The 24,336-nt window shown below is 39.5% G+C and overlaps 1 protein-coding gene across 1 annotated transcript in view; it reads right to left on the reverse strand.

The window, feature by feature from the left end:
• Positions 1-24,336, reverse strand: part of LOC115381771 (adhesion G-protein coupled receptor D2-like) — a 77,620-nt gene that overhangs the window by 26,856 nt on the left and 26,428 nt on the right. Inside the window, exons 15-17 of the mRNA XM_030083366.1 lie at positions 17,932-17,973; positions 13,608-13,661; positions 10,142-10,286 (exon numbers count right to left, since the gene is read on the reverse strand). Coding sequence (XP_029939226.1) covers positions 10,142-10,286; positions 13,608-13,661; positions 17,932-17,973 — 241 coding nt within the window. The remainder of the gene's footprint in view (positions 1-10,141; positions 10,287-13,607; positions 13,662-17,931; positions 17,974-24,336) is intronic.

The following is a 24,336-nucleotide window of genomic DNA, read 5'->3' on the forward strand; positions in this document are numbered from 1 at the left end:
GTGACGGGGTTAAACATAAAAGGCATTTAGCCGACAATTACATGTGGTGGCTGCTGACTCTCTGTCACAGACGCCCCGGTGGGCTTCTCTTTACGCTTGGTGGCTAACTGCTCCTGGACACTATTAATACTAGAGTCTTCCAAACGTTTGTTTTCCTTTCAATACAAAATATGAAGCAGCACATCATGTGAATATTTTCATGATCTTTTGGAGAAATGTTCAGATAGGTGAACAGCAAAAAAAAAAAAAAAAAAAAAAAAGGCATATAGTGACAGGCAGACCAAATAAAATATGAGTGAGTGTGATTCTGTAACCAGCAGGAGAAAAATATAGACCGCACCACTGCTACATTTAATAAACAAAATTGAAAACTTATGCTGCATTATACCACTATTCCTGACAAAAATGTTGATTTTAAAATTCATAAAATTAGGTCAAATAAACCCAGATGTGAGACTATAATAAAGATACAAAGAGACCAGAGCCAATGGAGTTATTTTAAGGCCACATCAACACATTGCATCCTCACAATATGCCACAAATGATCAGAGTTTCCACTGAGTTGGTCATTTCTTTGACACTGATGTATCATTTAGATGTAAATATATAGACAACTCAAAAGACCCTGGAGGAACAGCCAGCCAGTATTCAACAAGACCAGATCACTCCAGTAACTATAATTTGAGTAACAATTGGAAGGTGGCATTTCCCATCACTGGATGTCAGTAATAGACTCAAACTACTGACGGTTTTATTTTTATCCACATCTTAACCATGCTATATGGTTGTTGCTTGTGTTTATTTTTAATTTAATTCAATTGTTTTTTTGTGTGTGTGTGTTCTAAATGCTTTTATTATGATTTGCCTGTTTGAATTTCATTTGAAAGCTTATGAAATTATGACATAATGTACATTCGTGCTCAAAGTACCTGAACTAACACTAACCAAGGTTCAATTTGTGATGAAACTGGGTATTTGAAATGAAAGAGTTTGAGTTGGCTTGTTTATTATTCCCAGATTATCATTAAAAAGTGATATTTATAAACCTACTGATTATTAGCAGTTAACTAAAACACATTTTTTGATTAAATGCTATGTAAACCAGATGATGGCAGCTTATCAGGACAATATGGCGCAAAACCGTAGCTGTTGCATTCCCACGCCTGACTTCCATAACTGTCTCCACTTGCAGCAAGAAGCTCCAACAGTCATTCCTTCAAATCACATTGCAAAAAAAAATATGTGAACAAGTAACAGTCATTAGAAGGTCAACCAAAATTTGTGACAGATTGTGACACTAAAGGCCAATTTATGGTAACGCGCCACATAGATGCCGTCACAACGCAAACCCTCTGTGTCACCATGAACCACACCTCTAGAGCCTCTGCGTTGTCTGACATGCATCACCAAAAAGCTGCAGTGGCACGTTGAAGTCATGCAGATCGCAAGGGCTGTGACTGATCTGCTCTGCAACTTTTTCAGTTTGGTCCGTACATCACAATGTTTAAATTGCTGAAATGTGCTTTATGTAAAGGACAGAAAGTGCAGCCACCTCTACAAACCAACACAACTGAAAAGTAAAAACGTCGTTTGGCGAGTTTTCGTGATAAATCCTTCAGAAACGCAGGGCCTCCCAGCGTTATGGCAGTGAATTACTTACTTTGTGGCACATACAACCTCGAAGTTCGAAATGTTCCAACGGCGTCAAAGCAACAGTCTGCCATTTGAGTCATATTAATGTAAAGCCAAAGTCTACTGTATGTGTTGTATAATCATTGTATACTACTAAAATATATTAAAAAAAAAATTACATTGATTGACTGATTGATTGACAATCCAACATGGCTGCATCTAAAACAGATGAGAGGTTCACTGCAAACTGACAAAACAGCAGAGTTTGATTGTTATTTCAAAAATGTTTCAAGAGAGAAAATATTATCTTTGGTCTCTACTCTAACTGAGAAAAAGTCAGCAAACTACAAGTCCACCACACCACCAATAAACACCAGCACACCTGACAAAAAAAAAAAAAAAAAAAAAAAAAAAAAAGACTTCCAGACCTTAAGAGTTTTCAGGCATATTTCCATACTGGGCAATACGCAGCTTTCCTTTTTTTTGGTTTTTGTTTTTACTATTATGCACCTTAGGCAAATCTTGAGTTTGTGAGGGTCTCTCTGGGTGAAAGAATAAATAAATAAGCAGATAAATAGATGAATAACCCAGAGGAATGGGAGCCCATGTGGCCTGGCCATCCATCATATATCCTATTACCCCACACTCAGCGGCTCCTGCAGTATGTATAATGTAGTCAACCTCTGTAAGCAGATACAAATTCTACTCTTTTCCTCCTCAATTTGTTATATCTGACACCGCCACAGCTTGTGTGGTGTTGTTTCTTTGAATTATGAATAGATTCCCTTCGCCTGACTTTCGCTTGTGCGTGATAGCGTGGCGTTTTTATGCAGAACAGCTGTGGAAAACAAATTCTTAAAGCCTGGTATGCTCTGTAGCGGTTGGGCGAATACGCATAAACAGTTGCGCTTAAAGCCACTTAAGAACAAACAAATGGGCTCAATATTTCATCTCTGGATGTTTCTTTGGGTATGATGAATACAAAATGCCAGAATGCAACGCAAGCACAGGAAACGCAGTTGTTGAAGTTTCTCAAATTATGTAAGAACACTTTCTGATTCTTTGGACTAAACTGTGGCATTAAAATTAAAATTGCATCTGAAAAGTGTTAATTAATTTAAGGAAACATATCAAATTAATAAAAAAGAAGAGACAATGCTTCAAAAGGAAAACAGAAAGTAAGATATGAAATGCAAGTGTAACAGTGAAAGAAATGTTGGAAGGAGGGAAAGAATGTAAATAGTCCAGAAACCAATCGCAGATTTTGAACACGCTGCGTGTTTGTTTGGGTATTTACACTGTAACAGTACAATCAAGCACTCAAAGCTGGGGCTCACATGACAAGAGGCCATTTCAGGGACACATATCCTCCGAACGGCCAAGCCAACGAGCAAAACTTCAATATTCAACGTGCGCGCGCACACACACACACACACACACACACACACACACACACACACACACACACACACACACACACACACACACACACACACACACACACACACACACACACACACACACACACACACACACACACACACACACACACACACACACACGAAATAAAACTCCAACCTGAAGTTACATCCAGCTATTTGTCAATCATTTGAACTTGCAAAAAGGATGCAACACTGTGCAATTTACTGGTGGACAGAGAGGAAAGATAAGTATTGAGGAAGTGATCTTTCTTTTTTTTTTTTTTTTTTTTTGAGGGGGGGACTTGGCTGAACTTTGCAGCTCTGTTTGGTTAGAGCAGATGTAGAATTAGCACACATCACTTTGCATCAGAGAGACATTGAACACAAGCTGCCGTTCAGAGGCCAAATACCTCTCCGTCACACAGACACGCACACGCACACCTCACCTCCAGTGTGGTAATTATTACTGTCCTGTCAGGTCACAAATGCAAATCCGCCTTGCGATTCTCTGTCTCCAACCGTCTGAGTCTTATTACTAAAAGTTTTAACTGACAGACGATACAAAGAAGATTTTTCCACAAAAGAGATGAAGGTGCCTACTAACCAATCTCTCAAGGCTGAATAGATATCAAGCACAAAATCCTCACTGTTGAATCCAACTTCATGACATTGCAGACAATTATTTCAAAAGAATAAAAAATACTGTAATTACAAAACACACACAAAGATATCTTCACTTAACATTCAAGGAAAGCCTTACCAGTTAAATAACTAATTCATCCATCACAGACACTTGAGTTGTAATCAAGGGTATCTGAATATCATAATGTAATTTACCACCATATCAGATTTACTCAGCCACATCCAATTTGAGAAAAAAAAGCATACAAAAAAGACACACAAAGAGGGGTCAAGCAGCAGTCTCTTGACGGCTGAATTCATTTTGTTAAAATACAATGTGTCATATACTCAAAAATCCCTAAATGACCATTTGACTATTCCAGAAACTTATCCTCTTTTCATATCACATATTCAATGGCAATAATGCTTCAGAGAATATTTAATTTAGGTTTTTAAGTTAGGACTTGTATTATCTATCTACTAAATGTAATAAAGAGTTTTTACACAGAGTTCTGGCAGAATATCTTTAGGATTCATGATAGTTTAATTAGTTGGAAGTTTTCCTCTGATAGCTTTCACATCTATGGCTAAAATATTCTCTGTCTTGATGTACAATATCGTCAAAGTAGTCAACCTAAAACATTTGACTTTGTTTAGTACAGCTGTATAAACTAATGCATTCCATACCTATAGTGAATTAGTGGATGTCCAAAGAGACATTAAAAGGCCAGCAACCGGATGAAATTGCTGCAAACATGTTGTCATTCCACCAGGGAACTTTCCTTCTTTCTATTCTTCAGTATTTTCAGATTGAGGGACTCTGCTGCATGTCAATGAACTCGGCTAAATGTGCATGACAAGTGATGGTATGTGGGTGGAGGGAAGTAAGAGGTGTTGTCAACGGAGATCTGTGTGTAATCTGTGGAGGATGCATGCAATACGCCGCCACACAACTTTCTATCTAACAAGGCCCCTAATTGCAAGGGATGCTGAGGAACACATGTTAGGAAGAGAGGAAGAGGACGGGGTGTCAGATGTCAGCATTGTGCAGCCATATGGTTCTTACAAGATGAGTTATTCAAACTGAATATGACACCAGAAATCAGGTTTTCTATGAAATATAATGCTACACAGCTCTTCGCCAAAGACATATAATTACAGTCAACTTGTAAACTTGTGTTAATCAAAAAAAAAAGGTACAGAAACTGATTAAACATTGACACACTGAATGACTGCTGCCAAAAAATAACTTAAAGAAAGTGTCTAATGAGGACTGTTACATATGTGTAACCCTCACAGATGCAGCAGAATTCTGAGATTATCAATACATGAAGGATGAGTAATTGGAAATGAAACAGTGTGACATAGCCACACACACACACACACACACACACACACACACACACACAGAAAAACTGCCTACAGTCCACTCTAGCACCAAAGCAAATGAGACCCAAACAGAAAACTCGGTGACCTTTGTGATTCAAAGCATGAACCATAAAAGAAAGATAACTGCTTGGCCATGTTTGCTTGTCGAGTGAGAGGCTTTAACAAAGCAAGAAGATGGGATGAGGTAACACCAATGACCTAACATATTATAAGGGCTTGTAACCTTCAACTCAGCCTTTGTACAGGGCCCCTCATCAGAAATGCAACACTCATGCACATACACAAACACCCACACAGCCCTTTCAATTCAAATCCCCCCACACTTCATCCCCTATTCCTCTTTTATTCCTTCATTATGCACTTGTCCTTCTTTCTACTCAAAGGAAATATGTGCTTCACTTTGTTTAAATTTCTGTACTCTGAAAATAACCCACTGTCTGCTGTGGACATTGTGCCAACAAACTTGAGTAAACACAAAGACGCACACTTGTGCACACTCACTTGCGCGTGTCCATGCACACTCACATGCACGCACACATGCACAGAAGGGTTGACCTTGTATTTGCGACATACCACTAACATTTAGTAGATGTTGTGGTTATTGTAAAAACAAATGGATCCATCTGTTTATTTCCAGTTTCTGCTTGAAACCTAAAAAGACATATGGCCCCATATGTAGACTTTCAGTGCAGTTACATGCGTAAACACTTAATAAGAAACAAGCTGGCAGAGAATGTTGTTGCCTTTCACTAATTACACTGTGATTATCAGAGATAACTGTACAGATAATGTTGGATATTATCAGTACTGTTCAGTATGGTGTAACATGGAACCAACTCCAGACTTAGTGCTTCATTGTGCAAAACCAGTTGCATTTCCCCAACACTGAGCTATGAATAGATTAGAGAGGCATTGAATGGATTTAATAAGATAACCTCAAGATTTCTGCAGCTGTGTTACTTCATGGAACTTTGCTTTATACATTTAGCTTCCTGATGAATCAGTCATGGAAATATGGAATATAGGATTATTTAATATCTGTGAGCTGGTCTATTGAAAGAGGAGGACGAGGATCACACAGGAATATGTCAGCAACAGAAATATTTCAAATCAATATTAGAGGTCCAGGAGTGTAAACTCTGGACAAAAAGCATGGACCTGTTAAAACTGTAAACACTAATGTTAAGGTAGTCGTGATCCTTAATTCATAGATATTATTTACAAATTCAAGATCAAATGTGTGATGAATTGTGGAATGAAATTCAACATGATAAAGATAGTTTAACACTTCATAAGAATCTAACTTCATTCATTTTAATAAATATTTGCGATCACATAGTGGGACACTATGCAAAGTGTTAAAATTAGCAGAGTCATTGTAATTAATTAATTAATAGGTACAGCTTTGTAGGAAATGTCATTTCTCAAATTTTCTGTATATTCAAATAGAATTTCAGTTGACACTCCATTTAATAAACTCATGAGAAGACCTGGCAGAGTGAGTCTATCTGCAGTATTTGAACAACCTTATATGATGTGGACTATCCTGATATGAGCACGTTTACAATTAAAACAATACTTAGATGAGACATTTTTCTATATTAATTTACTGTCAGACCTACATGACACATATAGAGAAAAAGTTGCCGAGAGTAAATAAAAAGTGTGTTTATGTGTTATCCACTATATACTGTACATAATATAAGTTATTTACTGAGTACTAGTAGTTTGGGCTTTGTTCACAGAAAGTTGGAAAACCAGTCTCAATAGAGATAAAGTGTCATTAACTATAGAATCCAAACCACAGAGATCTGCTCAGAGGACAGCTGCCTCTGGTGGTGGTGGGTTTCAAGCTGAAGATTTTACAATAACCTCTTCCAAACAGTGTATCAAATGATGTTGGGAAGTATTGGTTGTCAGGTTTTATACAGGCTTTCTAGGTCCAGGACACACAAAGAGTCTTTGAGAAATCCAAAATCATCTTGCAGATGTTTTAACCATCTACTAAGAAAAAAGAGGCAGCACTGTTTCTTAAAAGAAATTCATTGCAAAAGGTAAAATTAAGAACATCTTTCTTTGACAATGCTGACCTCTCCATCTATTTTGCCCTTCTTTGAAACCGGTATCTAAAATCATTCCCACAATCAAATGGGTCTGAAATCTGCTGAGTGCAGCATGGGTCATGCAGCCAGAGTGAAGCCAGGGTGTCTGGTTAGTGTTAAAGTTTAACAGGAGATTTCAGATGTCTGATTTCAATCAACAGGCAAGCCACGACTCTCATTTCAGAACCCTATGCTGTAATGTCTTGCAGATATGCCAAAGGGAAACAGAGAAGGAATATTTGAGTGTGTGTGGCTGTAATTGTAATTATTCCACCCCTTTTACTTGCACATCATGCTTACAATCTGAATCTGAAGTTTAATACTACATTTTTTAATGGTATTTTCAAATACGGAGCTTTTTGAATATAAACATATAAGCAGAGAATGACTGGGGACTATCTCCATACATTTTTTCCATTCAAAAACAGGTTTTTACTCTTTGGTTCTAATATTGTGTGAGCTGTGTGCGAACAATCTTCAGGTAGAGTGCAGCTTTTTTCCCCAACATTCTGATGTGAGTGGGAATAATTATTTCTGGATTCTGAAAATCTCATTTTTGGTAGGCAGATCGAGTAGAGTGATCTGATCTGTGGAATCCACATGGTGTGGAAGTCAGTCCCAGCTGAAGTTTTACGAGAGCTATGAAAGCTGGAAACCTCCAGAACTGTCAGAACCGGGAAGTAGGCTAAACATCTTGTCTACAGAGGTTCCCCTAACAAACAGGATGCCTGTGTTGTTTATTCAGGCTGGTGCCCACACTGAATGAAAGAAGGAGAAAAAGAAGGAGGAGGAGCTTTTTAAAGAATGCTCATCAGATTAAAATGTTGTTGCACCACATCAAACAAAAAATGTTATTCAAGTAAATAAATTATAAAACAACATAAACTGATGATTGAGAGACTGTTGATTAAGTGATCATCTGATGTCAATTTTTTTTTTTCTGCAAACTACTGATATTGTGGAGTTTTTCAAGTTTTATATACAAACTTCAATTTCAGAAATATTATTCATTATCTGAACTTCTATTAAGTGTCTTTAAATGGCCCCAAATATTATTAAAGGTATACAAGAAAGTCACTCAGGAAAGCAAACAGCAAACATATTTTAGTTGACTTGTATGTACGCTTGAGATCATTGAGTGTCTCTGTTCAAGTGAAATCTTTCTCGAAAGAACTACAATGAGCAAGTAACAGATCTCCTTCACCCTCTGGTCTTTATCTATATGTTTGGTATTAAAAGTATTAAAAGCACAGAAAAAGTAATCCAGTACTTTATTTAAATTGTGTGGTAGCTAAAGTAAGTTACTGATTGCAGACCACATTTTCAAAGGAACCCTCCTAACCCTGATTCTTAACGGAAAAACATGAGAGGAAGATGTCATTGGGATTCCAGTGTTCAAGTGGGCTTTTTCAATCATACAGCAGATTTTGAGGGTAAAAAGGTGCAGTTTGCCTCCTCTTTAACCAACCCAACCATCCACCTAACTCCCTGCAGCCACCATAACCCGTCTCCATGCACATACATTCTCAAACACACATGCCAGACTTAAGTACTTCAATGTTCAATTGTTAAAAAAAAAAAAAAAAATCTCTCTCTCTATATTTATATATGTGAAAAATGTGAAAAGCTTAGTGGCGTACGACAAACTACTCTGTGAAAATTAAAATCCTTCACAGGCAAACTTCCACTTCTAGAAGCAAGGCTACAGGTGCTGCTCTCTTCAAAAGAGAAGGCAAGTTAAGAAAAAAAGGTACACAAGCCACAAAATATTTCACTCATTCTTATATATTCAAATTTCATCTTTCATTAAAATTAAAAGAAAATCACACAATAGTTGGCCTTCCTTGTTCTTTTTAAATGATGGTGGATTGGTTGTGCTTTTTGAGAAGCAAGGCCAGCAGAGTAATCCAATTAGCAAGCAATATTGTGACCCACTATTATGTTCTGTACCAACGACAGCTGTCTCCAATCCTCCTGATCAATGGAGGAAACTGCAGGAAAATTGAATCAAAGACACTTTTCCATCCCTCCATAGTTAACCTTAATCATGTTTAAAAGTAGCACATTTAGGTTGAACAGCAAACAATTTTGCAATTCTATATTACATTTTAAGTTAGATGCCAGTGCATTTCACTATTTCATGCTTAATTCAATGTGGTTGATAAAAATGATTAGAATAAAATAAGTTTCAAAAGCTCAATCATAAGAAACAAAGATCATGTTTTGAATAATCTGAAAATACCTGATTGCACCATCCAAGTATTCATTCTACCAGCACAGTGAACACTGGTCACAGTTACGTGATTTAATTTAGAATTACATAATTTTGGATTAAAGTTTCCTCCCTTCGTGTGTACATGGGAATAGAAATTCTGAATTGGGGTAGAAACCACACTGAATCGCCTTTATTCATTCTGCTTAAGATCGAAGGGTTGAGAAGTGTTCTTATTGGACAGGGGGCGGAGGTGACAGGTTTACGTCTACCAGAAGAAAACAACCTCCAGTTCCTGCTTTCTTAAAGGGCTTTTCTAAACAGGATATTATTTTTATTCTAAATTAAAATTGTCATATAAATATAGCCATTAAAACCATTTGTGTGTAAAAAAAATACAGGTGAAAATGTGGAAGCTGGTTTACTAACAGATGCTCTGAGGACTACGCCTGACAAATGACATACTGTTCAATAGCTATTGTGTCTGTTTGTTGCTTATGATAATTGGTGAACGTACAATGCATAATTTGATTCATTACAGCTGAAAAAACTTCAGATTTTTATGAATATGTTATACAACTCTCACCACAATAACGCTGCTATTCCTGCAAAGATGCTGCAAATTACTTTGAATAAACAACTGTAATTAGAGCTGCTACAATAAAGTATTAACTAGATACCAGTTTCCCACATGCCACCGTATTGAGCCAGAAATAATTAGTTGGGGACAAACGTCTGATTTGTCTTTCGTCTTGACAGCTCACCTATTATCTTCTCTTCATCCATCTTGGAGGCCGGGGCGCCGCTGCATGGACAGGCCTCCTCCTCCTGACTCGGGGTTGCTCCAAGTGGGAAACTGACAGGGCGGGAAGTGGTAACTGAGCTGGAGGGTCGAGAACTGGCACAATTCTGTAAGAAATGGAAAAAAGAAAGAAAGATCACCTTGTGTGTTAAACTTTGGAGCTCATCAATGCAACTGGCAGCGATGATCTTGTTATTTGTCTTGACTGTGTTTAGCATGTTAAAACTGTGGTGATTTCAATGCAGTTCATTACCAAAACTTCTACCAAAACACAGTTCAAGTAGATTTCTGCACAGAAGCTCTGACAAAAGAAAACACACTGCTCAGAGACAGCGTCACCAAGCAAAAGAGGCTACTGTTTCTATTGTCTGCTGAAAGGATCTCTGAATACCAGTGGTTGCGCTCAGTGATGACCATTAACAAGTTATTGTCGACGACGATTTCACGCTTACTGTAACGTGAGCGCCAAGCCTGAACAGCTGATGTATGAATTTAACTACGAGAGCTCATTGTTTCACAGAAGCACACGCACCTTTTAGCCAGACCAAAATAAACGGCAATCAAACAAACCCATTTGTTTGCACAGCTCTCAAAGGGACTGGGAGGACTCTTCAGAGGCACCAAGGCCTCATAATTTTCATGCCGGACTTGTATGAAACAGGAATGTCCAATATGGCAAACACTCGGGGCCAGCTAGTCTCCTCCAGTCTGTTGTCAATGTCCAGCTTCAGAGTGGATAATACACACACATGTGTGCAACTTACAGATACTGCATGTATTTGTTCATTTTCCACTTGCAGCATGCCACTGTAAGTCAGTCCAAAAAGCAGTCTCACCAAAAACTAAATGCCCCCCCCCCCAAAGCCTTTCTTCACACAAGGTTCACCACATGCAGTGAAGCCACACCTATGTTTGCGCTATTAAACACAGGAAATCAGCATCAACTCTTGACTGTCCACTTGTTAAAATGAAATTCCAGTCCTATTAATATTTTCTCTAAGGCGGATTCCAACCAGCTTCTACATGATGCTTCTTATATCTTGTCAAAACTTGAATTAAGATCAAAAAAAGTAATCCGCTTCCAATTTATAACTATATTTCAGTGGTGTCAGGGGCATGGAGGACTGTAAGAGGGGGGGCTGTTTTTTATTTGAGTCCGGCAACTGACAGCTTTATTTCACAAAGCAATCTGGCTGTGTATGTACAAGAGGAAGGTCAGGGTGGGTCAAGAGGTACGTGGTATCAAACAGGCAGGCAACACTGCTCAAAGTGGCTTTGTGTGTGTGTGTGTGTGTGTGTGTGTGTGTGTGTGTGTGTGTGTGTGTGTGTGTGTGTGTGTGTGTGTGTGTGTGTGTGTGGCTGATGTCTTGCCCCCTGGGGGTGGGTGGAAAGCTGTGTGCGCAACCCTGCGCTCAAGAGGCGGGCAACAACATGGAAGAGGGCTAAAGGGGTCAGCAGCAGTGCGGAATTAAAGAAGGGAGATTGTGTGATTAGGTTTGGTAGAATTTATATCAGGTCATCAAGGTTAGATGCTCCATGCCGCCGTATCTCCAGCAGGATATAGTTCAAGCTACTGCCCACTAATTCTCAACACTTATCCAGTATTTTGAGAAGTCATCTGTACGTATAAAGTATGAAAAATCACTACTCGTGACGAACTTAGAATTGAAATTTACCCATAAAATATGTATACCACCCAGACCGTCAACCTCGAGTTTTTAGAATATTTGACAGGTCAGTTGTGTGGTTTTCATATAAGAGTTGGCTACTTTTTAATGTTGATGATAAGAGAATAAAAGGGAAAACAATTGTTTCAAAATGCCCCTTTCTTTTAAATTATTACTACATATTGTTAAACTGAAGTTGTTGTGAAATATCCCACTGGGTCAATCTTTACTTGCAAATAATACAACATATAAACCCCTCTATCTTCAGTACTCGTCTGCCACTCGTCATCAAATGACCCTATATGTAGTAACACTGCCAAAGCCTCTATATCCCTCACCCGGCAAGGCACGATACCCAATCCTATGTTTTATAACAAGGGGATATATAGGGGCATGTGCGGTCATCTAGAGCCAAATGTCTCCTATCTAACCAAAGGACAGGTAGATACAATGCATCAAATAGGATTTATGGCACAAAAGAGCATTAGCTAAAAACCGTCGAGCAGCAGTGATGTCTAAAAAACGCGTTCTGGTAGCGGAACCCGGCAAGATTGGAAAATTGCCACCACAAGAGGGGAAAAGAAGCAGTAAAAATGACGGCATGTGGGGGGAGCCTTCACTGATAACATGAGCAGCCAATATATCAGATTGCACCCAGGGGCACTGTACCCCCCAACCATACCTAACACAGACACACACACACACACACACACACACACACCCCAATTTGTCTATTTATTTATTTTATTTCCTTTCAGCTCGAAAGTGTCCATTCCTGTAGTAGGATGGGTTGCGACTGGGGTCAAAACCAAGTCTGGATAAACTGAATTTTTAAAAATTAATCTCCTGTTCAGAAATGACTTCAGTTGGGGGGGTGATAGTAAAGTGCATGTTTGTGGGTCAAAGTGCAGAAGGGGAGTGGCTGGACAAAGTGTTGTGGGCCATAAAGACAGACTGAACCACCACCGAGCGGAGATGTGACTGAAGTGCGGTTGCTTATAAGGGACAAGATGTTTTTTGTGCATGTGACTGTATATACTTGGGAGATATACAAATGATTGTGAAATGAAGTGAAAGAGTGGGAGTCCATGAAGGTGCTAAGGTTTAAAATGTTATGCTTTTGTGAGGTTTAATGTCTGTGTGTGATTGTGAATGAGTCTGAGGTACTTAACTACTTCTAAAGTGCTTTGAATGGGTTATAATCTTTATAGACACGCATACAAGAGGAAACACACTCAGACACACATACACACACACCCATATTTTGCACAGAAACACACACATTTACACCACTTGCAGCATCCCACAGTTCCAGCCAAACAGCAGCGTCCAACAAGGTATAAATACGGGTCTGACACTTTAATGTCAGGGGACGGCTTGTCCTGGATTAGAAACTTGTAACCCACCAGAGAGCTTGACATTGCTGGGATGAAGGTGCTGCATTGGGGAGAGTGAGGAAGGAGGGGGGAGCTATTATAGTGGGTCTGTGTTTGATGTATAAGGGCATCTAACATGGACTGTCGACTGGTGAGAGGCGAGCAAATGTACAGGGCTGCTCTGTGGGCCAGCTTTCATTGGCATTGCTGAAGCACTACTTTTTTTTTTCCCCCCCTAGAAAAAGCAAAAGCTGTTAGGAAAATTGTGTCTGTCGCTGCAGTGTCCTCAGACACAAACGGGACACACACAGAAACAAACACACACACACAGAGACGTGTGGATCAGTATACACATTCACAGACAGGAAAATGGGAAATTACATACTGAAAAATTAAGCGCTTTTCTCCTCTCCTTGATCCTGTTGACCGTGCTCCGAACCTGAAAGAAAGACAGGAGAGAAAGAGGCAAGCATATCTGTTACAGCACTCATAGAGATGCACTTATAATGAATTAAAACAAAATATCTTTCATAAAACGCTTTGGTTTAAGTGTCAAAAGAAGAATAAAGGGTAAGGGGAAACATGTAACTTGAGGGGTTGGCTTTCAGGTGCTGATAGGCATTGGTTGAGACCGTGTGTGTGTGTGTGCGTGTGTGTGTGTGTGTGTGTGTGTGTGTGTGTGTGTGTGTGTGTGTGCGAGAGAGAGAGAGAGGGAGAGAGGGAGGGATGGTGTTTCCAGTATGTCCCAGTGGCTAATGGGACTTGAAAGTGACACATAGAGCTGGCAAACTAAGGAGACGACTTCAAGCTATCATCTGTCAACACAGAGCACCGGGACCAACAAATGGAGCTATTGGAGGAGAAGGGACCGCCCTAGCAGAACAGATTACATTTTTACAGATGAAACAGTGTACTGCACACCGTCATTTAACACATACAAAAAGAGACAAGAATTTCATAGTTGTTGGAGATATACAGTACACGTACATACGATTTAGTTGCAAAGTTGTGACATTCAAAGCTCAGGCATAATTTTCAGTGTAACTGTTTGCTCACAAGATATACAACAAATCAATACAAAAAGACAAAAACAGATGTAACCAATGAGTCTGACTGTATTTAGGTAGAAAACAGCCTGATGTTTTCTTACAAAACCTTTAGAAATTATGTGCAACTTGTATGTATGTATTTATCATGGTCTGTTATACTCTACCATTTAATAAGTGAATAAATCAAAACAATAATAACAGGGCAATCAATCGGTAAGCAGAAACCAAAAGTTAATTTTGGATTTTTTTTTTCTCAGCAAGACTATGGAAAAAGGAAATAAACATATATAATTTTAAAACTCATATTGTTTCAGTTTCATTGCATGAATACAGAAGAGCCTGAAATGCACTTTTTATTGCTTTTTTTTTTTTTTTTTTTTACTACATTCAAGAAAAATGCGTATGAGTTCATTATGAAAATGAATTATGATTTAAACACAAACAGGAAGAATTGCTCAGCTGCTCAGTCTGTCAGGCTACGCAGCCCTAAGTTGTCCATGAAAAGCCTTTGGCTCGTACGCGCGTGCATGTGTGCGCGTGTGCACGTAACGGCGCACACTGCCGGCGCGCACTGTAAATTTGTGGTGGCTGGGCACTCATCACCACAGCCCGTCCCAGCCCAGCCCACAACGTTAGTGAATATGCATTATGGCTTATGGCTTCATTAAGTCGCGGCATGTTATAAATTATGATACCACACTCAACTGATGCACACACACACACACACACACACACACACACACACACACACACAGTCTCACAGACAGCATGTGTATACAGAGGATGTTTTGCATACATACACTGAAGGGCTACATAATGAAGAGAGTCCAAGCCCTGTGACAGGGTAGAATCAACAGTGGCAACCTGATGTTTCTACAACCCCTCTATTATTCCTGACAAGATCCTAGAAAGGCCTTCACAAGTCGTAGATGTTGGACAGACACATCTTAACATTAGTTAATGGGGGAAATAAGACTTGGGGATTTCATTGATATCAAAAGCAGCCGGCGTACTGAGGCAATTACATGACACAACTTAATTAATCATTTGACAATGAGGGGAAGGGCATTGTTTCAGATGATCGTTATGTGTTTAAGGGGTTTTGCGTACACTCAAGGTTTCAAAATGATGCAAAGCGTGGTTCCCCATGTAAATGGGCGCTAAGCGATTACCATATGAAAGCAGTGCGCCCGACAACACCTGCCGACATCCTTGGAGCTGATGGAAATAAAAGGTCATCAAAGCGTGGGATTACAAGGTGACCACCAAGGAAAAGCTAATTGCAATGAATAATGGAAAGCTACTGTCAGGTAATTAGCAATTAAAACGTTGCATTTTGAGTGTAATAGCAGCAGATGCCGTTTCTCCTCCATACCATATTGGTAATTACTCAACCCAGAAACTTGCCTCATGAATGGAGCATGTTCCGACTTTCAGGCAATAGATGATTTACCACCGTACTTTTAGCATATCAAAGTGAAATCTGCTCACGCTAAAATAGTTCAGCACTTGTTAGTTCTACATGACTAACAACTAAGAAACTTTGCAAAGTTGCTACAAAGACCAGACTAATTTTGTTTCGTGCAACGACAGCTGTCAGTTACAACTCTCATCAGCAAACACTGCTTGAACATAACTCGAGCATTAAAAAGCTAACTACATTCCAGTTGGGATGTCCTGTCCAGTCAAGCATTTCTGCCAATAAACCCTGTGTCTGTGCTGGGACAGAGGAACGACGGTACTTGTTTGTTTTCTATATCACAATCAAAGGGGGAAGCAATCATTCTCAACCAGCTAAGAATTGTGGTCTAAGAGCAGACACAATAGGAATCTCCTGTCCTTACTGTAGCTACACTGCTGCAGAGAAGAGACAAAACAAGAACTTTTAATTATATCCATTCAGCCTTTCCTAATAAGTGGATATTTCTTTCAAGACATGAACCGCGACGCCGGCACTGCTGCACATCACGCTGGAGAGAATAGGCGAAAGACACAATACAAAAGACAAGCAGGGTGAGACAGAACTAAAGAAGCCCCTCTAGGAAGGTGAGGGAAGTTCAGAAAAAGAAAGAGAAATGTGGAGAAGTGAATAACAGAATTTTTCTGCAGATCTTAACAAAGAAGTGTGGTCTTTTGAAAATGGGAATGTGTACACGAGCAGCTCACTAAACTACTGGGACCTCAGGGTCAAGGACAACTTGAGTGTTAGAAAATGAATTCTCAAGCACTAAAAAAAAGCCACTTAAGCAAGAATGCAGTGTTGATTTATTTTACAGAGTGAAGGGTCAGCCATCCCTGGCTCTGCATTGTCAGTACATTGCCTATGACTCAGGGACAGCTCTTCATGTGCTAGAGAAGACATGAATGAAGAAATGAAAGTGGAAAAGGAGAAGCAAAAGAAATATAATAAAAGGCCAGGATATGCAAATGTTCCATTGTAGATATTCTCTTGAATGGTCAGAAAGGGGCAATGTAGACAGAAAGTTCAAAAAAGACCCCGAAAAGAGAGAGAGAGAGAGAGAGAGAGAGAGAGAGAGAGAGAGAGAGAGAGAGAGAGGAAGATCCAAAAGGACAAGCTGTGTGAGGTGGGGGTGATCTATACCAACGCCTGTAAGGAGATGGGTAACAACTTCAGAATATCTTGTGTGAAGTAATTATGACCTTATCCATTCAGCCAGAGCAACATGAGACATTCACACTTAAATTTACAATATAAAAACGTGTGCTTTGTTGTTGTTTTTATATGTATATATAATATCCACATGCGAATCACCCCTGAAGTTTTTGAAGTTTTGTACAAAGGCCACTTTGAAAACTGACTTTTCAAACGCCTACATTCTGTGCCTGGTATTTCAGGGATTTTTGAATTCTCAATAATGGTACAAAGGAAACTTTTTTCCAGGGTTTAAGCTTTCTTCTGATAGTTCCGATTCAAAGGTGCCGATACAATAAAAAAAAGCATGGAAAAAAAAAAAGCTGCACAGTAAGAAGTCTCTCAAATGTAATATCATCCATGCACATTTAAAATTAACCTCATTTACACAGACTAAAATCCAGATTTGACCAAGAGTGATTTTCATGGGTTGAGTCTCATCCATTAAATTGTACCTCTCTGTCTCGACAGTCACCTACTCTCCACCCCCACACGTCTTTCCCATATCTAAATGGTAATAACGCAGCATCTCAATATGATCTTTCCTCACTCCTTCATTACATATTGTTGCTTCCATACTGTTTTTTTTTTTTTTTTTTTCCCCCACTCTACTATGGTTACTGCCTGAGGTCCCGCAAACCCCTGGCCAGCAGCTTTGTCAGGATGCTAAATGGAGGGCCATGAGTTTAAAAACTTAAAGAGGCAGTGAAATATTAGCCAATGTGGGTGAGGAATGAGTGGCTGAGAACCGCAGCGTGTCAGTGTTAAATGGTCGGACTCGGATGCATATAAGTTAGTCCAAGCATGAAGGGCAGTGGGACGCTTGCGTGGAAACGATGTCCCCTCCCCTCCTTCCCATCCCTCTACCCATCCACAGACACACGCTCACACACATACACACTCGTTCTGTCACACCCCGCCCACAGAGCTTTTAAGCAAGGAGCCCATCAGAAACTTGTCATTTCTCTCATTCACTCCGACAGCCTTGAGACACAATGCAGACTTACCTCAGTGTTGTACACCCCATATATCAGAAAGATGAACAGGCCCTGCAAACACAGACAAAGAAAGGGAAAAGAGAGGGGGTGCAGGGAAGAAGAGGAGGACAAAGTTGTTACTGTTGTTTTCTCTTTCATATTTTTATCATTAAAAAAAAAAAAACAAAACAAAGGTCAATAGTAATGAGTGGAGTGACAGACACAGGTTAAGCTGATTTGGACTTCATCCCATCATGATGCTATATTGTAATGAAAAATGATGAGAGAAAAAGTGGAACAAGTTTTTAAAACTGGGCCACCACTCAGCTTTAAATACTCCAACTTCTTACTACAGACTTCAATAAAACCATCAAATGATCAAAGTAAATGATCTTTTCGGCGTTACAAAAAAAAAGAGAGAACACACTGTTTTTAAACTCTAACATATGCACTCATAAACACATTCATAAGAGCAGACTGTATACACAGAATAACAAGGCTCATACGATCACAAGCATGTAACAGACTGAAATCTGACATAAATTGCTATAAATAAGAGAATATAGACAGTAACATACAAAAAAGCACACACAGAGAGAGACACACACACACACACACACACACACAACTACATAAAGAGAGCAACCTAAGCCAGACGAGACTATCAAGGAAAGCTATTGGAGGAGAGTAGAGAAAGATAGACACAGGGAACATAATGAAAAAAATGACACACAAAAGAAGATATTTCATGTTCACAAAATTCCACGGCTAGTACCCAGGGCACAAAAATGCCATGCCCTTGGATGCATAAAGGCAGCACTTTTGGTCACAGAAAAACAGCTATTTTTCATTCCGGTCCATTGTGGCATCCACTGAATGCACAAGCTGTGCATTCGCCTTCGGGCCATAATGTAATGCTGTTGCCTCAATGGAAACAGTGAGAACAACATTCTCAGAGTACTGATTGAAATGTGCCACAAAAGAAGTACAGAGAAAAATGAAAAGGCAGGTAAAATCTTATATATTTCAAGGCTGACAGGCACAGTAGATTCTTTGACAAGAAAACCGGAGGCTGATGACACACACACACACATGCGCACACGCACACACGCACACACACGCACACACGAAAGTTTAAAATCACATCTCTCCCCCTTTATTGCGGACTGTGTGTTTGTGTTACTTTATCTTTAAGCGAGGGTGACAACAGATCCCCGAGACAGGTAGGCACAACCTGGCCAATGCATCCGTCACGTCGCGTTTGGAGTATCTAATTTTTTGCCAGAGGGAGATCTGGACACATCACCATTGACAACATGATTTGGAGGTCAGTCCAGAGTGACAAAAAATGGTTGACAGTGACGACCTCTAGCCCGAGCTGCTACCCATTCACCTGTCGTTGGCCGCTCCTGTCCGCCAGAGGCTGGACTGCCCCGTGTGTGGCACTGTCTGATGAAGCGTCAGGACATTCATCCTCCGAACTCTGACAATATCACACTGATTTTTGATATGCTGAATAAACTATTCATCGCAAGGAACCCGCCGAGACTTGTGGTAAAATCATCCCACCTTTCACTTTCATGTATTGTAGAACAAAACTTTTGTATCGCAAAAATAGTAAAAACAGAGACAGTATGGCATGAAGCCAGTGAAAACTTTCACATCACATAAAACATCTGAAAAAAAAAAAAAAAAACAAGTTCAACAGGCTTGAAAAATGCTGTTGTTGCTCATGAAATACTAATATTAGTTTACAAATTCATTTGGATAAATGGTTGAACATTATCTAAAAAGAATCCAGGAGTGTCTATTGAAAAACATAACTCTTTTGAGAAACCGTTATTCTGTGTAGAAGCTTTGTGTAATTCTAATATTGACACACAGCTATTCAAAAACAAGCACATATGCAAACACACAAGCATATGCATGTACAATAGCTGGCAGTGGGTGGTTAATTTGCAACACATATTCCATTGTATTGAATTACAAATGCAATTTCCAACTTATTGTTGCAATTTCAATAACATGTTTTTGATCATTCCTCCTATTTGTAATTAAGCTTTTGTTGTGCGGCGAACAAAGTGGGGAGAACATACTGTGCACATTAAGAAAAATGATCTATTAAAATGTAATTGAGTTAAAAATAAGTGGCAGCATAACAATAATGATGGATTGTTTAAAATGTTAATTCATTAATATCGTGACTAAAAAACAAACAGAAAAGAAAATGGGGCACATTATTTAAATTCAAGTGTGCTTTTCTAAACTCGGTCCTGTTTCTTTTGAACTCAGAGGAGAATGCCACAAATTTATGCAAGGAATGAACACAGTTGCTTTCAAAGTATTGCATTGCTGTACATCAAACAAGGGAGCATAAATTAATTAGCATGCCACTAATTAGGGAACAATTGTATGTTTAAAAAGTTAAAGCCAACAAACACTGTTTGACCAAAACATTATCACCCCAGAGAGATGTACTACCCAGCAATGGAAGGCAGAAAATAACATTTGTTTAAATGAGCAAGTGAGATTTTTCTTATCAACTACTAAGAGCTTTGTCTGAGAAAGCAGAAAGAACAAATCAAAGTCAGAGATTGAGTTACCTTTAAGAACTCAGAGTCAAGTCGATTAAAATGGTGAATGTTGTGGGTTTTAAGCCTGATATTGTTTACTGCCGCTGCTCGTGATGTTGACAAACTCCCTTTTGGAAATTAACCTCTGCCGTCCTTGCAACTCACTCTTCCTAAAAGCCTCAAGTAAGCACATTAAATGTTTAAGGTGGTCCATTAACCACTGGCTACATTCGTAATACAGCCTTTTTTCTACAGGGTTTGTTGAAATGTGTACTTTGTAAGTGGAAATGTTAAATCAGTCCTATTTTTCTCAGATGTCAAAAGCTGTGTGTCTTTGGCAAATGATGATGTTTTTTATAGCCTGCTTGTATTTAGACTGACAACTCCTGTGCTATTAGACTGAGTGCAGTGTAAATGTTCAGTAAACTGAATCGGATGCCAGAGAGCAGAACTGATTGGAGGCCTTTCACAAATATAGTAAATTAATTTGATGAGGAGACAAAGCGAACGAGCGCATATGAGTTTAGCATTTAGCTGAAGGATACTTTGCACAGAATACAAGGCTGCTGATGTTTGTAGCTGCCAGGATTACACCTGTGACCTTTCACATACAATTAATGAAATCAAGTGTGTCAGTGACAAGTAAAAACCAACAAGTGAGTGGCTATGTAGAACATTTTCATTTAAACTGCAGTGAGCATCAGTGTGCCTGTGTGTGCATTCACTGTGTTTTGGAAGGGACTCGCCCAGCAACTAAAAGCAAAAGCCTGTAAGTATGTGGCCGCCAGACTGTTTCCATAACTTAGGTCAGTACAATTCAGGCCAGAAAGACTTCACCTCAGCCCAGACGCAGTGCCCACTTTTCTCCAGATACTCCAAATGTTGTGTCGTTTATTTTTTTTGCTGTGAAGTTACCCTGTAATGCGAATTTTCTTGCATTAGTTCAAGTATCTTGATCCATTGTTACTCTGAGCTTTTATGTGCATAGTTTGTCTATCAGCAACGACTTGGCTGGAGTTTAAATCGCACCTTTCATTCAGCATGTCAGGTGAAAAATCTCTTTCTATTTACTTATTTGTATATGTCAGTATTTCCAGTTCTGCATGTGGGCCTGACTCTGGGTCAGACATGCAGGACTACATCGTGGTGCATGGTCCTGCATCCATTTTCCCACAAAAACATGCTTTGAACTGGCACGTCAACGGCAGAGGAGTGTGTGTCTAGCAGCTGTTAATATTGTGTTCAAGGACACACACACGCCCAAACTAGCCAGGCTAAAGAGATCCTGTTTTGTCAAATTATGTAGTTGAGATTTGTGCTTTGGTGTTGTGGCCCAAAGCATGCTACTAGAATTTCATCAGGGCACCCGGAATCGCCATGACTGCTGAAAATAAAATCCCACGCCACCTTTAATCTTCAAAGTCAATTCACAATAACGAATTTCACTTTTTCACAAGAAAGGTATTAAATCAACAGTTTGAACTTTAATCCATAAAGGCATGAGCCAATTTCCAAATCGGCAAAACATAGGAAACAGTTCTAAGTTAAGGGATGTAAACAACTTCCTTTTATTGTTTTCCACATCTGTAAACATGATTTTGATATTCAGCACAAAGTTTCTGTATCTGTTAACAAGAAGGGCCTCCTTCTTGATGAGCCCAGCCTAAACTGGTCCGATCAGGACAGGCTGGGCTGAGCCAAAACCCCATGAGCTGCTTCAAACAATTAAAATTAACCCTCACTTTTAGAATATTATTTAATATCTTAAAAACCAAAGCAACCCAAAGAATTTTTTTGCACAAAGGACTGCCACCATTTTAGTTCAATTCAGTACAGAGCGGGGGGCTGTGTGAACTTCGATTGACAGGCGATGACGCACTCTACTCCCAATGTCCACAAGCGTTCATAAGTCACAACATATCAGTGAGAGTGCATGCATGCAGCAGTCATAGTTCACAGAGGGAGGGGATGTATCACCTACTCACAGTTGCCAATACAAACAAATGCACATTCACAGTGCAAGTCTGAACACCTTCCTGTGCCACAAATTATTACAAATACTCAGTGAACAATACCTCTCCACCCCCCATAACCCCCGCCCCCCCACCCCCCTTACCTTTCAGCGCTCCTGTTTCCCATCTCCATCAACCTCTCCAATTGTGCAGAGTTAGGGAGCAGAGCGCTTGGCAGGTAAAAATCTCAGAAAACAGCAAGTTTATGACATTGTCCTTGGGAAACAAATTTTCAATGTACAGATATGAAAACTATGATTAAGGGGGAAGGGCAGTGTCTTGGCAAGGGGAGAGGGACTGGCAGGGCAGCTTTTTCTCTCTCGCTGGGATATATTGCCTCTGTCAAGTTATTGCTCCATTTTCTATGAGAAGGAGGCGAAACGTTAAAATAAAGCATAACGATAAGAATGTTTTAGGTTAAATTAAATGATTTCAGCTTGAGGTGAACATTTTTTTAGACACTTATTTAAATCTGTACCAAAACTTGCAGAATTTTATTTTAAGCAAATTGAACATTTCAAAAGGAAAACTGTTTATGGAGAACTTACATTCAGAAAACCAGAAAATCTGAAGGGTATATTATGCCAGTATTCGGGATAAGTGTATATCTTGGTGCTTAATGGATTGAGGAAAACAAGCAATTTTCTTCATAATGAGAACAGTGTTAAGTTACTTTCCTGTAAACCACACTTTTTTTAACAGACATCAGGCACTGTCATGAGCTCTGTGGCAAAAAAAGATTAATGCTCACGTCACTCAACATCTAAAGTCAAAATAGATATAGTTTTTTGCAAATGACAACTTTCTCTCCAGCGACTGCAGACCAAAACCTCAGACACATGTCGTCTTTGTGAATTCCAGACACCCGTTTCCAAAAATGAGAGCTATGTGAACGAGCTGGACCCGCCGTCAAATATCTGAGCCTAAATTCAAACACACAGAGACACTTTTCACAAATAGAGCTATCTGCTTCACCACTTGGCAAAAAAGGGGAGGAAAAATTCTGCCCTCACACCTGGTAATCATTAAGGAAATGAGAGACAGAAGAGGTTAAAACGCTGTGAAGGGAGAGAAAGAAAAGAAATTCACACTTCTGCGCTGGGACTTGCTAATGTCTCTGACCCCTCCACGCATAAACAGTTTAATTAACATGTATACATAACTTTCACTTTAACTGCTCATGGCATGTCAAATCAAAGTGTCTGTCAAAGCTGTAAAATAGGGAGTTGATATTTTGCAGGTCCTCAGTTCAAATCCAGCTCTGAATAACTGCTCCAGCTGGCCGGAGACGCTGGCAAGAAGACGCGAAAGGCAGAACGGCAGGCAGGTAGACAGGCGGCCTGCCATTCTGTCAGCTTGATGGGGTAAACACCTCCCAATAAATGACCGGCAACACCTGACCGAAAACAACGTGACCGATCGCCACAGTTTGCAATGCAGCTGAGATGTTTTTGAATATTCATGTAGCACTGCCAACTCTTAACATGAGCTAAAGATCTGCCCTTGATTGCTGTCTTTTTTTCCTCTAAACAAGTCAATATTTCTGCATTCAGAAGTTTATCCAGATGCTAATTCTTACGTACAGCAAGAAAATGAACAGACATCAGCGTTCATTCAGCGTCACTGGATCACTCATTTCAATTTCCACTTGACACAACGGCGGTTTATAGACTGTGTGAGAAGGTCAGGTTGAGGCCAAAGTTGTCTTCTTGTTTGAATCCAATTGTCCATTATTCACTAAAGTGGATAAGTCATTCTTTGAGAAGAGCTATTACGACTCCCTGGTTTCTTCCCTGACACACATCCAGTCAGTTGGGCTGTCATGTTGAGGAGGGGACCCCCAGGTCAGT

This window comes from Salarias fasciatus, chromosome 23, assembly GCF_902148845.1.
Source record: "Salarias fasciatus chromosome 23, fSalaFa1.1, whole genome shotgun sequence".
Lineage (NCBI taxonomy): Eukaryota > Metazoa > Chordata > Actinopteri > Blenniiformes > Blenniidae > Salarias > Salarias fasciatus.